Source organism: Chenopodium quinoa, unplaced genomic scaffold (assembly GCF_001683475.1).
Source record: "Chenopodium quinoa cultivar QQ74 unplaced genomic scaffold, ASM168347v1, whole genome shotgun sequence".
Classification (NCBI taxonomy): Eukaryota; Viridiplantae; Streptophyta; class Magnoliopsida; order Caryophyllales; family Amaranthaceae; genus Chenopodium; species Chenopodium quinoa.
Genome location: NW_018744616.1, coordinates 741,524 through 757,550, shown reverse-complemented (window position 1 = coordinate 757,550; position 16,027 = coordinate 741,524). Strand labels below are relative to the sequence as shown.

Sequence of the window (16,027 nt, the reverse complement as noted above, 5' to 3'; positions counted from 1 at the left end):
AAATTTTGTGTCCAATTATTCAAATAATGTTACAAATAATAATTTATGGGAAAAATTAGAAATAATAATCTCAACTTTCATCAATTTTGCTACATTAATCCCAACTTTGGATTATTCCGGAATAATCCGAACTTTAGGGGTTCCTCTTTTTCTTCAATCCCAAAAATCGGTAACCGGTTGAATGGGTTAATTTTTTTTTTTACTTTTAAAAGTGACACGTGTCACTACTGAATTGGCTAAAACAATTTCTAAAAAAAAAAAAAACTAACCAACCACCAGTTTAACCCTAAACGGCGGCGCAATTCCCTCCCCCTGCGCCGGTTCCCTCTTTCCCCTCCCCTTGCGCCAGTTTCCCCCTTCCCCCTCGTCGTTTCTCCTTTTCCCCCAATATCCTCCACTCAAAATCGCCGCTTAAATCCAGTCTCCCACTCTCGAAAACCCCCAAAAACTCCTCCCCACCGTCGAAAACCCTAGCCGCTTAGGGTTTCGGGGTGGTGAGAGGAACGATTGGGGGTTTTGGCGGTGGGAGAGGTTTCGTTGGTGGATTTAGAGTTTCGTTGGTGTATTTGGGGTTTCGGGTTTCGGGGAGGTGGTTTCGTGGGGAATGGGGGTTGTTTCAGGGAAGGAGGAAGACGGCGACGCGGTGGAGGTTGTTTCACACGGCTGGTCGGCAACAAAGGGGTGGCAGGTTGGCCGTGAGGTGGTGGTTAGGGTGGCTGGTGGGAGAAGGGGAGGCTGACTGGTGGTTGGTTAGTTTCGGGTTTTTTTTTAATTTTTTTTTACCAATCAGGGCTTGACACATGTCAAGTGAACTGATATAATAGGTCATTGACTTTTGTTGACCGGTTTGGGATTGAAGAAAAAAAATACCCCCTAAAGTTCGGATTATTCCGGAATAATCCAAAGTTGGGATTATTGTAGCAAAATTGATGAAAGTTGGGATTATTATTTCTAATTTTTCCTAATTAATGTCCATTATAGCTTGTAATTATGTCTTTTATGACTACTTTAAGTATGGTTTTAATAGCCGTTTAAAAAAAAAAGTATGATTTTAATAGCATCCTTGTAACCCTCCATATGTCATTAGTTCACATTAACTCTCTCATGAATGGACTCTTCATTGTCCATATAGGTTACAATGTTCACATCATGTATATATATAAATGGTCATGAAATGGATGAATGGACATAACACAATTGCCTATCTCTATATATCTCTCTCTTATATTCTCTCTTTCCCCTTATTTTATAACACGTTATCAGCACCAATGCTAGCCAACTGATCAGGATTATTAAGCATTTTCCGAGTATTGCATATCATCAATTTTAGTTAACTATTTTGTACAATAAACTACAAGGTAACTATATTAATAAACTAGCTTGTCGGAATGAAATTTCTCCTTATGTACTCATGGACAAGTTGTCCCTAAATTAATAAACTAGCTTGGTTTCCCTCAAAAAAAAAAAAAAAAAGGTAACTTTTACATGAATTAGCAATGTAACTATGTGTTAGAATCCAACTCCTTTTGATATTTTAGTTTCCCTTTAGGTGCTTTCCTAGAGTTTAGTTTATGCTTTCTTAGCTTGAGGTCTCATTATTGTGTTACTGTCAGATCAGTGTTCACTAGGGATTCTCCTTGTATGTCATTTAAAGCTCTTTAGAGGGTGAATGATTAATAAAATCTTAAGCCTTCTACCAAGTGTTGCTTTGCTCTTATGCTTGTTTGTTGTTAGACCTTTATAGATATTGTGTCTTACTTGCATAATAGCTCCCCTCCAAATCAACTTGATGCACTAAGAACTCGTGGTTCGGACCCGCTTGTGCCCGCCTTGAAGTATCGGCCGTCACAAGCCCCGACCACCCGCACTCCGTCGCTCAAATAGACGCGAGTGCTCCTTGATTTAATTGCCCGCTTGTGTTGCTTTGTGCTCGCAAGCCCCTCTTCCACTCAAGGCTAGCGTTCTTGCCGCCAAAAGGCTAGAGCGCGTCGCACGTTTCGGGGTCCAAACTCCCGGACCGTGACAGTTGGTATCAGAGCGAGGCCCAAACCTCGTCGCAAGCGACCCATGTAGGCACCAAGGAGAGCTACACGAAGATGGAATGAATCCAATATATGTACACAAGCAAGTTCTTCTATGTAGCAGCAAAATCTTTGTTGATAATTAATTTACAAAATTAACTTGAGTTTTTAAATCTTTACTTGAATCGCTAAATTATCTTCTTGTCATCAGACATATGAACATAATAATACACATAGAATGTAATGATGAACAGATCTCTTTCTTATGTACTAATGTTTTGAAAAAAAATTCAATTTCATATATTATGATAATAACACATATCCTCATATACAAAAATCACGGTTCTTATCCATTTTTATATATCTGACATGCTTGTACCTTCTTCTGGAGGTCATTAATAAATAGTTGAAATTTTTATCGATATTTGATCAACCACCAGTAAAACATATATATATCATCATTGTCAAATAAAAATTATCGGTAACATGAATCATCTCAATGCATCGCTTTTGGTTCTTCTGGACCAGAACAAATTATTCACACAGATAAGTATTGCATAATTTCAGTTCTTTATACATTTTGTATTTAATTTGAGAGTTCTCTTGAGAATACAAATAATAAAACATTACTACTCTCACATGCTCAAAATTCAGTTTGAGATGTCATGAATTTAGTCCAAAATAATCTTTTTAGAGTTTTGGATAATATCTCATCAATATTGCAATATTTAAAAGTAAAATTTTTAAAGATAGACATATAAATAAACAATGTCTAAGTTCTTGATTTTCATTCATGGTTCATAAAATGCTATTAGAACATTATATGCTTCTAAAACCATTAGCCGATTGGAGTTTGTATCCCTTCTTATATGCTTTCATAAAAAATGCAAAATATTCTTACAATGCTTGGCATGCATATTCATTTATATATCAAAGTCATAATTAATTTGGAAGTGATGATAATAATTTTAAATGCAATATGAAAAGTAAAGATATGTGAATAAATTAAAGCAATATCATACAATGATAGAATATAGATGATATATGTATCTGATGAATGATGCATATTTACTTTGTAATCCCCCATGATTTTGTGATTATTATAATTATATTTTATTATTTATAATTAAAGTTTATTATTAAATACATGATTATTTTATAAATGTTTCGTAAATAATAAATTAGTTTAAAGTTATTTAGTGATTACTAATCATTTTACCCATACAAACTAATAGCCTAGTCCAAGTTACCTCAAAGCCCAACCTTACGTCTTATTTTATTTAAGCTTTGGTACATATTTAGGCATAAACAAGTTGTCCTAATTATATGGTTGGATTAGGAAACCCTCAAACCCACAAATTTTCCCCTCATCCCCCTCCAATCTTACGTAAAACCTCAAAAAAAAATTATATTGTTGCTTTGCCTCTTCTTCCTATTCACACATCAATAAAAAAAAAATGGCTGACCACCATCACCTGCTGCCAACGCAGCTGTTTCTGCCGCCACTGCCTAGCCACGCCGCCGCCGACCAGGCGACCACCACCACCGTACATGATACCCTTCTTCCTCCTCCTTTCTTTTCTCCTTGTTATTTAATTCAAGTTTTAATCTTTATTTAAATTTTGTTCTGAATTTGTTATTACTATGGTTTGATTATGCATATAAATTACAAAAGATTATAAATTTGTGAATTTTTCTATGTTTAATTTATCGACAAAAATTTCAGATTTTTATAAGTATGAAAATTAGGGTTTAAACCTTGATTTTCATGATTTTAGGGCTCAAAACGTGTTAGTCAAATTATTAAAGTATATAGTGCTTATATTATGTTAAAATTATATTTTTGATGATTAAAACTAATTTTCAGATTTCCCAAAGTTTTAATTTTGGGTTTTACTTGTGGTAACTTCATACTTTCATGATGATTCTAATTCCTACAAATAATTGTAGGGGCTATTTTGTGAGTATAAAACATTGAATTTTGAAGATTAGTTTTGAGGATAAATTTTTCAGATTTTAGGTTATTGTTTTTGAAGCTTCTATTTGCATTGAATTGGTGAAATTTTGAGTTTAAAGCCTACTAACTTAATATATAATATTGGTAGTTTTAAATATTACTATAATTTTAAGATTTCATGTGTAAAGTAAATTTCAATTTTTTATAAAGCTTTAAACTTGCTGTAATTTCATGTACAAGGGTGTATTTTAACACTACAACAATTCACCACTTGTGCCACGAATTATGCCACGGGAATTATAAATTCGTGGCATAATTTGATCTTGCCACGGGAAAAATTAAATTCAATAATAAACTTGATATGACAACAAATATTATGCCACGGGAAAAATGATGTTCGTTGCTAACTGAAACTAGTGCCACGACTATATTTTTTTCCCGTGGCAAATAAACACTTATGCCACACGTATTTATATTCCCGTGGCAAATAGACAGTAATGCCACGACAGTATTATTCTCGTGGCAAACAAACACTTGTGTCACGGGTATTTTATTCAATGTGACAATCATTATAACACTTGTGCCACATCAAAATTTATTTATGTGGCAAACATAGGTTAATATAAACTGACCATATTTCTTTAAAGAAAATAAACTTAGTCTAATGATAGGAATCTTACAACAAAATTTCTTTTATTATGGTTAAATTTACAATTAGTTTCAAACATGAAATACAAATTAATATGTAAAAAAAATTAAAAATTCTTTCAAATAAAATTGCTGGTTATGCACTATTATAAATTTATAACCATATGACATTTACCCAAATAATATTCAAATAAATTTGTTTAAAAAATGTGGTATCTTATAATTATTGATTATTTAAAAAAAAAAAAACAATGTAGTGTAAAATGGCATAAAAAAAATATTTTCTTTTGCATTTTATTATTATTAATTTTTGTTTTTTTTTAATTTGCATTTTTTTAGAACATTAGCTTAGTCTTGTCAAATTGATGAATATATTTGACATTAAAAGTCATACGTTACAATAATTCTGAACAAGTAGAGCAGTACCAATGCAAAATACACTAGTACACTTGCTACGGTTTTATTCAAACCTTTTGCTCTGGTTTTGAACTTCAAAACTAGGAGAACACATAGGAACATGTATTTGCTACAATTCAAAATCATAGCATTTTTGACCTAATTGCTACGATTTTATGAAAAAAACATAGCCTTTTGCTTCACACGACTTTTGCTTCATCCACCCTCACATCCCACTGCCCTACTGGACCCCTGAAGCCATAACAGCACCAAAACCATCCCTGATCACTACCCCAAACCACACTCAAAGTCACCTACAAAGGCAGCATCAACATTAACCTTTAAGAGTCCTGCATATGTTGTCCAATCGACAGCAGCCTTCCCTTAACCAACAGCAACAGCACAGCAGAAACCAGGCTTGGAATTTCCAGTCTTTATAGCATAGCTCAGCACTTCCCCATAGTCCCTACACTCCCCCTCCATGATCTGAGAGTTCCTAGCACCACAAATAGCCCAGCAAAAGGCTATAAAGTTTTCTACATCACACTCATCCATCTTAAAAAAAAAGGGATTCCTTAATCCTTCTTCCCTGCTCACCTAATACAATCAATCAAAATTAAAAAATCAGAAACAAAGAATTGAAAAAATCGAATCCAAAACACAAAAGGGGTAAATTACGAAGAAGATTATGGATATAAGTAGCCCTAATGATGATCTACGTGCACATAGGAGTAACCCTAACTTTGCCACCAGAGTAGCTATCTTCAGTGAGTTCTCTCCTGAAAACTTTATTTAGTTCGGCGTAAATGACACCATCAGCACCGAACTTTCGGTTCTTGCTCATCTGAGTAGCCATTGTAGCAGAAACCAACTTGTTTTCGTAAAAGACCCAACAATATAGCACTCCTGAAATGAACCAACCATGAAATTCAGAATTGAATTTCAGAACTAATTTCAAATCACAATCTCTCAACTGATTTCAGAACACCGTCTCAGATCTGAATTAGAAATAATTATCAGGACTTATTTCAGAGCTGAATTTCAAAACTGATTTCAGAACTGAAATTTAGTACTGATTTCATAACTAAAAAACAAAACTGATATCTTGAAATGAATTTCAGAACTATAATTTAGATCTGATTTCAGAGCTGACAATCAGAACTGATGTTTAGAATTGATAGGCTACAGAATTCTGAAACATATAGAACTGCATCTTAGGCTGAATTAAAATACCAATGTTCCAGCTTATTGCCTCATAATGTCCTGATGAATTAATCATATTTCTCCTTCTCCGGGAATAATTTCTTCACTGCCTTCAGGTAAGCTAGGGCATTGTTGGTCATTTATCTCTATGGTGTAGGTGCACCAGCCCTATCACCTCCAGCCATTTGAGGCTGCCCCATGATTCAAGTGCCAAAATTCTATAAAGTGAAAAATAGGGGCCAGATTCATATATGATCTACAAAAGAACTAAGATTTTAGGAAAGGAATCGAAGGATGGCACATGTGAATAAAAAGAACCCAATGGTAGTTCAGAAACACCAGCAGTAGAATACAAAAACTCAGATATAAAGCAATGCCATCATATCGTCTTTAGTCTTAACCTCATCCCCTTTTATCAACCCATTCCCACTTTTAATTAAAGAAAATATATACAAATTTAGAATGGTAAGTGAAAATAAATCAGATTAAAAAATGACTTAGGCAGCATATATTAAAACTTTAAACCTAACCTATAGCATATATGAGTTGTGGTTGTCACAGAAAGCCCCTCTCTAGAATTCCAATTTTAAGCATACCTTTGAAAAGAAGACTAATGTTCTTAGTTTCTTACTTCCCACAATAATTTATCCTTATATGACTCCTTCATAAGAGTTGAACTACCTTTATTGTAAACTATTTTAGCAATCAAAATTAACATAGAAAAGAATAGCTCAAATTATGATGCATTATGATTTTTTGAGACAAGCAACAAAGCATAAAGGTCCGGTATCCAACCAAACCATACTAGTCTGAGTAATACTAATAGCAGCTAATTTAATACATGTCATAGTTATTAAACTATGCAAAAGGATGACTAAATGGAGAAAAATGTGGACACGAATTAAGGATTAAAGATAGAAAAAGTAACAAGAGATAAGAACTCACAATGAACAGCTACATGCTGCAGTGTCGGTAGCAGTTGTAGCTAATGTGGTTGTGGCTTTAACAGCCTCAAACGCAACACCGAGGCATCATCTGGAGTTCGGAAAAACTAAAAGCACCAAGACTAACTACTACCATTGCATTCCTCTGTCCTTGCATCTGCTGCGAGTCTCTATTCTGGACAACACAAAAGCTATGTAAGATGGTATTTATTTGTATTTAAATCCAGTTTTAACAATAAAACAAGAAACCATAGGCAATTTTCTAAATATTCATAACATTGGTGTCATGATAGTGAGTCTTGTCAATATCAGCAAGACATTCGTAATACTGAATCCACAACTACTGATGACTCTATATATGGACTGGTTTATAGCATCAATTTTAGGACTAAATAATCTGCTTCTACCACTACCAATATAATCCATGATTATGGTGTAACAAACACCAAACATAACAAAATTGGTAAAAAATAAAATGAGAGAAACAAACACTCAGATAATCTACTACAAGAAAATGCCAAAAATTAGAACCAACCATCCAAAACAATCTGATCGTTGAAACCATTAATTCAATATGATCATTTTCCAGATTTATCATACAATGAAAAAAATAGGAGAGAGGAAGAAGATTAATTTGTTTTGCTGCTTTCAATAGATTGAAAAACAAATTGGAAAAGAAAGAGCCTATTGGTAAATTTGCTCTTAATTCGTGTATTGATTGAATATCAATAAAATCAATTTCAAAATATCCAATTACAAACAATCTCATTTGTGTTATTTGATTGAATTGACTCAATTTCATTCGTGGTTTTGCACTGAAAAATTATATTTAAAGTATGGGCAAAATTTGAAATTAACTCAGTTGAAACTTAGGAGAATATATAACGATGAATAATTTAAAGAGACAAACCCTAGATTGTGAAATTTTTAGCATCAAATTAACAAGATAGGAACCCTAAATTTCAGATTATTATCATCAAATTAACGAGATTAACCCTATATTGTGAAAATTGATGTAGGATGAATAGATAAAGAAGCAATATCTTACCTTAAAGTTGTTTCAATGGAGGAAATCAAGAGAGGAAGCCACCCGAATGGAGACCGTGGAAAGCTGATGGAGAAAACGCTTGAAATCGGTAAACAATAGAGAATGGAGAATGTAGTAGAGAACCGAAGAACAGGAGGGAGTAGGATTTTATTATATTTTTTTTTACGATCTTTATTTACTTATTGTTGGAGGGAATTTTTCACTAGTTGATAAATTTTTGGAGGTAATTTTCCCACAAATTTTGTTGAAGGTAATTTTCCCACAAATTTTTTTTATCAAATTATATGCTTTATCAAATTAAGGAGGTAAGTTTCCCTCCTAATTTTCACTTGTATCTTTGTAAAATTAAATTAAATTTTTGTATTTTAAGATTAGCTATTCTAGGTATTTACAAATCCCAACAACTCCATTTGTAAAATTATAATTCTATATTAAAATTAATAAGAAATAAACATAAGAATTGAATTGCTAATAAATTACATTAGTTTTGTGGTCTTGTAATATATAAATGATATAATTTAATAGTATATATATATATATATTTTTTACGGGAAGATTAAAGATTTCATTTATAAAATAGCCAAACGGCACTTACAATAAATTTTTGAGAAATTTAAAATTCCAACAAAAACATATAAAACCCTAAAATTAACATCGCAGAATTGATTGATAATAGCCTTAACAAAAAACTTCATCCGAAGCAATACAATCCGTGAGTTCGCTCTAATTCGGCATAAAATCTGCAGATGCATAATTTTTTGGATGAATATCCTTCCGTGGTCTTCTAAACTCCGGTAGAAATTGCAAAACCTTCGATTTTCATTTTTCAATAAACAAGTAATCAAAATCCCTACCATGAACACCATCTTAAGGATGGTATCTTTTTATTGTAAGCAATTAAAGAGATTTTGGGAATTTCCACCGGTAAAAACCAGCGGAAGCCCCTACAAAATTCACAAATAAAAATCAAGAATGAAGGAGTTGAAGAAAAGTAGGAAAGAAGTGAAGAAAAAACAAAGAAAAAACCCTAGCAAAAGATGCTAGGAAAAACCCTCCCGAGGGAAAACCTTAGAGGGAACTATCTTTCTCTAAAAACTAGAGAGAGAAAAAGAACATCAAGATTGTGTTAGTATATATATATATATATATATATATATATATATATATATATATATATATATATATATATATATATATATATATATATATATATATGAGCATAGTTGCAAAACTGCACATCAAGTGAGCTATACTAAAGATTAAACTATTACATAGCTGATAGCTCGATTAGTTTTAAACTATTACATAGCTCGATTAGTTTTACTTTAATCGTATTAAATTTGAATTCTAGTAGCTTATCTCGAATTGAAATATATATATATGTGAACATAGTTGCAAAACTGCACATCAAGTGAGCTATACTAAAGATTAAACTATTACATAGCTCGATTAGTTTTACTTTAATCGTATTAAATTTGAATTCTAGTAGCTTATCTCGAATTGAATACCCTTATTATGAGTTTGGCATGATAAAAAATAATTGGAATTGGGTTGTTAAAACATGCTTTTAAAATAAGATAAAATTACTCTAATAATCTTATTTGTTATTCAACTTTAACGGGATTGTTATGACAATCCCATTCAAATTTTATGACTTGAACTGATGATAATGACCCGATAATTTTTAACCGACCAGAACCAACCCATTTGTTATTTGAACCCATTATAACTCGAAATTGATAAACCTAATCCAAAACAGAACCGTTTACCGTATTGGCTGAACTAAACTGAACTAAATTGATTGAAGCTGAGATGAACTGAATTGAAATTAAGCTAAAATGATATTCACACAATATATTTTTTAAAAAAATTGATTATTAAATGTAAGAAAACATTATTAAATGTCAATTCTAAATGTTCTAATACATATGGTTCTTGTTGGTCTCAACTATCAAGATCAAATGATATCAAACAAACGATTCTAATGTAATTAACATGGTCTTACATCAATTACTTGTAACCCACAATAACTAGATCTAAAATTGACCCAAACACTCGTGCTGCCCACTCTAGTTACATGATAATGTAATAGTAAGTATTTATATACTCCGTAGTACGTACTTTTATATTTCGAGAATACTTATTGTGGGGTTATTTATTCAAGGGTTATCTGGTCAGTTAGGGGTTAGTTATTCATGGGTTACTTGGTTGGTTATAAGTAACTTTTTGTCCTCACTTATGTGACCCCGGGAAAACTTTCCAAGAGGTCACCCATACCAAGACTACTCCCAACTAAGCACGCTTAACTATGGAGTATCTTAGATGCTTAGAATATAAGCTCCCTAAAAAGAAGATGCATCTTGTTAATACGAGTAGTATATTAAATCCATTTAAAGCAATCATGAGGGGTATTACAAATTGGGAACAACTTTAATGGTTCTTGGATGAGTTTAAAAATGTATTAGTGATAGGTGACTTTAACCAAGTGTAAAGTGGAAGCGATAAACTTGGTGGATAAGTCATTATTAGAGGAATTGATGCATTCCTTGATGGAGGTTTAGTAGTAATACAACAGAAGTGCCTTTCTTGGGGCCAAGGTTTACTTGGAGTAACAAAAGGGAAGAGGATTGTCATGAAACAATTTTATGCTCCGTTCATGCCGCAATCACTTATGTTTCGCAACCAACTACGACCATTTCTAATAGGCATTATCAGATTGAAAATTGGTGTCTCAATTTACAAAAAAATTAAGGAAATTGTGGGAAACTCATGGAGGGAAAGTATTCATGGCTCTTGCATGTTTCAACACTCAAAGAAGCTAACTAGGGTAAGGTCAAGACTTCAGCATTGGTGCCTGGAAAACAAAAAAAATACTGGGGATCAACTGGAGGAAAATCACCAGGGATATTAAGAGCTCGGCGACGGATATTAATTCAATTCAAGAAAGAGAAAATTACATTCACCATATTAACCTTATCATTCCGGAAAGCCAGATTATCACAACTTTCGAAAGCAAAGAATGAAATCGAATTGGGTAAAATTTGGGGATTGCCCCACTCCTACGATGTACAAGAACGTGAAGCAACGTCAGCTTCACAACGAGATTCTAACTCTAAGGAAGGATAATGACGTGGGTAGAGGGGCAAAAGGAGGTGGAATATGTGATTCTTACTTCTATTAAGAATTTCTATAACCCTATCATTTTTTTTATAGTCATGGAGAGGATATAGACCTCTTACTTCGACAGTTGGATATCCCTCAATTGTCTGAGGAGGATCAAATTAGTCTTGATCGCCCCTTCACAGATATGGAAATCAAAAGAGCAATGTTTAAAATGCATTATTTTAAGTCTCCGAGGCGGCCGGATGGGTTCACGACTGACTTTTTCCACATTTATTGAAAGTAGGTAGGGGAGCTTGTGGTGGACAGTGTACAACAATTTATGAGAACAAGAAATATGCTTAAAGAATAGAACCAGTCCTTACTGGTGCTGACACCAAAGATGAAAGTTCCAGAAATGGCTAATCAATTTAGGCCGATCGGCTTGCGCAATACCATTTACAAGTGCATCTCCAAGTGTCTGGTCAATAGGATAAAGAGTGTTCTCTTTGGCCTCATTTCAAAAAATCAGCATGCTTTCATCCCAGGGAGATACATGGAGGATAATATCCTCCTCAGCCATGAGCTGATGCATATTATAAAAAAAAATAGGCTCGAACTTCATAGCAGTTAAAATTAACATGTCTAAATCTTATGACAAAGTGGACCGACTCTTCCTCCTTAAGATCTTACAAGCTCATGGTTTCTCTAGTCACTACATTAGGATGGTCTTCCAGTGTATCTCGACGGTTAGTTTCAAAGCCATCATCGACAGGTAAACTACAGAACATTTCTCTCCGAATTGTGGATTGTGGCAAAGGGACCGTCTTTCCCCTTATCTCTTCATTTTCTATATGGATATTCTTTTTAGAATGCTAATGTTGGCTAAAGATATCAACCAGTTAAAGGGGTTGAACGTTTCTTGTTGGTCTCCTTCTATTTCTCATCTGCTCTTCGTCGATGATGCAATGCTGTTCTTTAAGGCTAATGAAGAGTCATGTATATGCATTACTGGCATCCTTCAGAGGTTTGGGAAAGATTCTGGTCAACAATTAAATTTGAAAAAATCTTTTGTGAAGTTTTCTCCAGGCTGGACAACAACACGAGGCTGGCTTTGAAGAAAATCCTTTCTATGTCAGAAACTGGTAACATGGGAACTCATCTGGGGGCTCCAATAGACATCCTAGGAAAAAAGAAGTTGGTTCCAATACCTAGTGGATAAAGTATTGTAAGGAATTGTGTCATGGGCTTCGTTACGCCTCTCTCAAGCGGCAAAGCTTATCCTTATCAACACAGTCTTGGTAACACTAGTAGAAAAAATGCCATTTGTAACGCCTTATTTGTAACTGGCGTATGTTATGCTAGTTACGAAAGCATTAATAGTAACCGACTAAGATAATGTCAGTTACAAATTTTATGACATTAGTAACCGGCGTAGTAAATGTCAGTTACTAATATGTGGTTTATCATTATTTGAAGTTTTATTAGTAACTGACTAAATAAATGCCAGTTACAAATATTAAGTCAAATAAACTTTGACCAAAACGTTTGTAACTAGCTTACAAACTCCAGTTACAAATATTAAGTCAAAGAAACTTTGACCAAAGCGTTTGTAACTTGCTTACAAACGCCAGTTACAAATATTAAGTTGATGAAACTTTGACCAAAAAGTTTGTAACTAGCTTACAAACGTCAGTTACAAAAATAGTAAGAAAACAATTTATTTTTATTTTTTTGAAGAAAGGAAACAATTCTCATTGAAATACAAACAAAATACTTAAATTTTTTTTCTTTATTATTCAGTTTTGCTCCAACTTCTCATGCTTAGTTTTCAGTTTCGCTCCTCCTTCCTCCTACAGGTTCATGATTTTGCTCCAACAAACTCCATTCAGTTTGCATAATTTTTGAATTTGGGTTCAACTTTATTGGTCTACATTTAGGTTTTAAGGTATGTAATTTTTCAAATTGGGGTTCTTGTAATTTTCCCTTTCTTAAATTCAATAATAGCCCTAAAAATCGAAAATTTTATTATTGAGCTGAGTAATTTCGATTGTGATTGTGTTCTTACTCCTCCATCAACGAAGAGCGTCTTCCTCCTCAACTTCGATCTCCAACGTTGTTCTATCAGATCTTTTTTTGCTGATTTTTGAATTTGGGTTCTTGTAATTATTCATTTTCTTAATTAAATAAGAGCCCTAAATTCGAATTGAATTTCATGATTTCGACCTTGTGGTGTTGTTGTGGTTGATTAATTTTGATTTGATTAGGAGATGTGGTATTTGCTTGTGTGTTGTCGATTTTAGGTTTAATTTGTTGTGTAAAAAAAAAGGTTTAATTTGCTTATTCTTGTTAATGGAATTACTATGCATTATATGAGTAGGATTACTCTGTAATTTTTTTGTTTGTTTTTGTTGTGAAACTTAATATGCAGTATCAGTTTGCATAATGTCGGTATGTGTGATTACCTAGTTGAAGTTAATGTGATTTGTTTACTGATATTTTGATTTGTACTATAGAATTTTTTTAAGCATAACTTCCCTCCTATACCTATCTTTATTCTGAAACTATTCAATAATTGTAGCTATATACTTAGTAATTTTTAGTCAGATAAACTTTGTTCCACTTATCAAATTAAATATATTGATGATGGGTTTTTATTACATATTGATTAATAAAGGATATTGATGATGGGTTTTTATTGCATATTGATTAATATATGTTTTTCGTAAGCGAAATTGATCAACTTTTTGATGGTACGACACAATTTTGTAAAGTTAAAATTGTGACAGGAAGAGTTCATGATATATTTGAAGGATTTGTTGACCCATTGAAGTAATCATGTATGATTTCCTTATTATTTTTTGTTTAATTTACTGCATTTGTTCGCTGAATTCCAGGTAATTTCTAATATTAATCTGATCATTGGTTACAAATTAAGGATATTGATGATGGGTTTGATTAGTAAAGGTTTGATTACAAAGTTGTAAGTATTTTATTGATCGTTGCTGACTGCATCATCAGCCATTTTTTGTATGTATTGTTAATACACTTTGCTGTATCAAACTCCCTTAATTCCAAGTTCCAACTACTAGACCTTAAATGATGGTTACTGGTAATAATTTTGCACCACAAGTGAGGGAGGATAAGGACCATATAGAAGACCTCCTTTTGGCAAGCTCCTATGATGCTGTTAAGCCAAGACGCCTAAGAGTTCTTTTGTGATATTTTGAGTGTTTGTTGGGTAGTAAGTTTAGTAACTAAAAATTAATCTAGAATTGGTGTCTGTGAATGCCTGAGTGGTGGTGATTGAGTAGATCCAGAAACTCTGTAATAATATGTTTTTGTTACATTAAATGGATTTACCAGTCACCCTACACCTAGATTCTAGAGTATAATTATAAAGATCAGTTGGTATCATACGTTACATATAACTGAACCTATGTGTAATTGACCCTTTATCGTAATCCAGGTTGAGGCTTTAGCTGTTCAGTTAGCCAAAAGGGAAGGAGAATTGCTACATGAAAAGAAGGAGGTGAAAAGGCTAGTACACTTTTCTGTGATAGCCATAGGCATAAGTAGTAGTATTATAGCGATACAACATATGCATGTACATCAGTACCTCTGCAAGTAAATAGAACTACCTTGTACAGGTATATGAGTTCACTATGACCGTAAACTAGGCTGTATTAATTGTTAACCACGATGCCTAAACCGCAACATCTTAGAAATCAAAGCTAAAATTCATAACTGAAGCTTAGAATTGAATTTAGAGCTGAATCTAAATTCAGAACTTAGATAAGTCTGAAATTCAGAACTGAAGCTCAAAACTAAAATTCAGAACTGAAATCAGTTTGAAATTTAGAACTAAAGCTCAAAACCGAAATTCATAACTTAGATAAGTCTAAAACTCATAACTCAAGCTCAGAACTGAAATCAGTCTGAAATTCAAAATTAAAGCTTAAAACTGAAATTCAAAACTAAAATTAGTCTGAAATTCAGAATTGAAGCTTAGAACTGAAATTCAGAATCGAAGCTTAGAATTGAAATTCAAAACTGAAGCTTAGAACTGAAATTCAGAACTGAAGCTTAGAACTGAAATTCAGAACTGAAATTAGTCTGAAATTCAGAATTGAAGCTTAGAACTGAAATTCAGAAATTTGAATCCCTTTATTAATAAATGTGGCTATTGTGATTCCCGGAACACATTCTATTAAGTACTCGATACATCTTATTATAATGAATACATGAAAGAGAGAACAAAGGTGAAAGAAAAAAGGACTAAACAATTTAAAGGGAAATCAGTTTATCAGCCAAAAGTTGATAGCTTTCTGTCTGCTGCTCCTGCTGATAAATATGTATGAAATAAGTAGTGTAGTAGGTCATATAGGGGTGACTGTGCGTTTGTCTTTATATATATATATATATATATATAGTTAGGAAGTGTATCATAGAGTCCATATACTCCCTTTCAAGATTGACCCATATTTTGTGTCTGCACTTTGGTCAGGTTGTATCAACATGGGTATGGCTGGGTCAAATGGTAAGTCCTAAAATCAAAACTACTTGATATATACCAGAAAGCTCAGTACATGGGCCTTATATTTATATTGATTGTACAAGGTTGGGCTATTAATCTTGACTCAGGGGGCAGATGACTTCTTATTGTCCATACTTTATATAGTTGTAGCTAGCTATTTGCTATATGTGTAGC

General features: G+C 33.1%; 1 protein-coding gene across 4 annotated transcripts; it reads right to left on the bottom strand.

The window, feature by feature from the left end:
• Window positions 1-4,977: 4,977 nt before the first annotated feature.
• LOC110700021 lies at window positions 4,978-8,648 on the bottom strand. 4 transcript variants are annotated; one of them, XM_021877510.1, is made up of 5 exons: window positions 8,218-8,648; window positions 7,171-7,344; window positions 6,256-6,443; window positions 5,765-5,928; window positions 4,978-5,619 (listed from the first exon to the last, which is right to left on the bottom strand). In XM_021877510.1, the coding sequence occupies exons 3-5, from the start codon at window positions 6,299-6,301 to the stop codon at window positions 5,407-5,409; spliced, it is 423 nt and encodes a 140-aa protein (XP_021733202.1). In that variant the 5' UTR covers window positions 6,302-6,443; window positions 7,171-7,344; window positions 8,218-8,648; the 3' UTR covers window positions 4,978-5,406. The 4 variants fall into 4 exon arrangements, 2 of the variants coding, with proteins under 2 accessions (XP_021733202.1, XP_021733203.1); XM_021877511.1 differs by having other exon boundaries at window positions 6,256-7,339; XR_002507069.1 differs by lacking the exon at window positions 6,256-6,443 and having other exon boundaries at window positions 4,978-5,928; window positions 8,218-8,643.
• Between the last annotated feature and the right edge of the window lie 7,379 nt (window positions 8,649-16,027).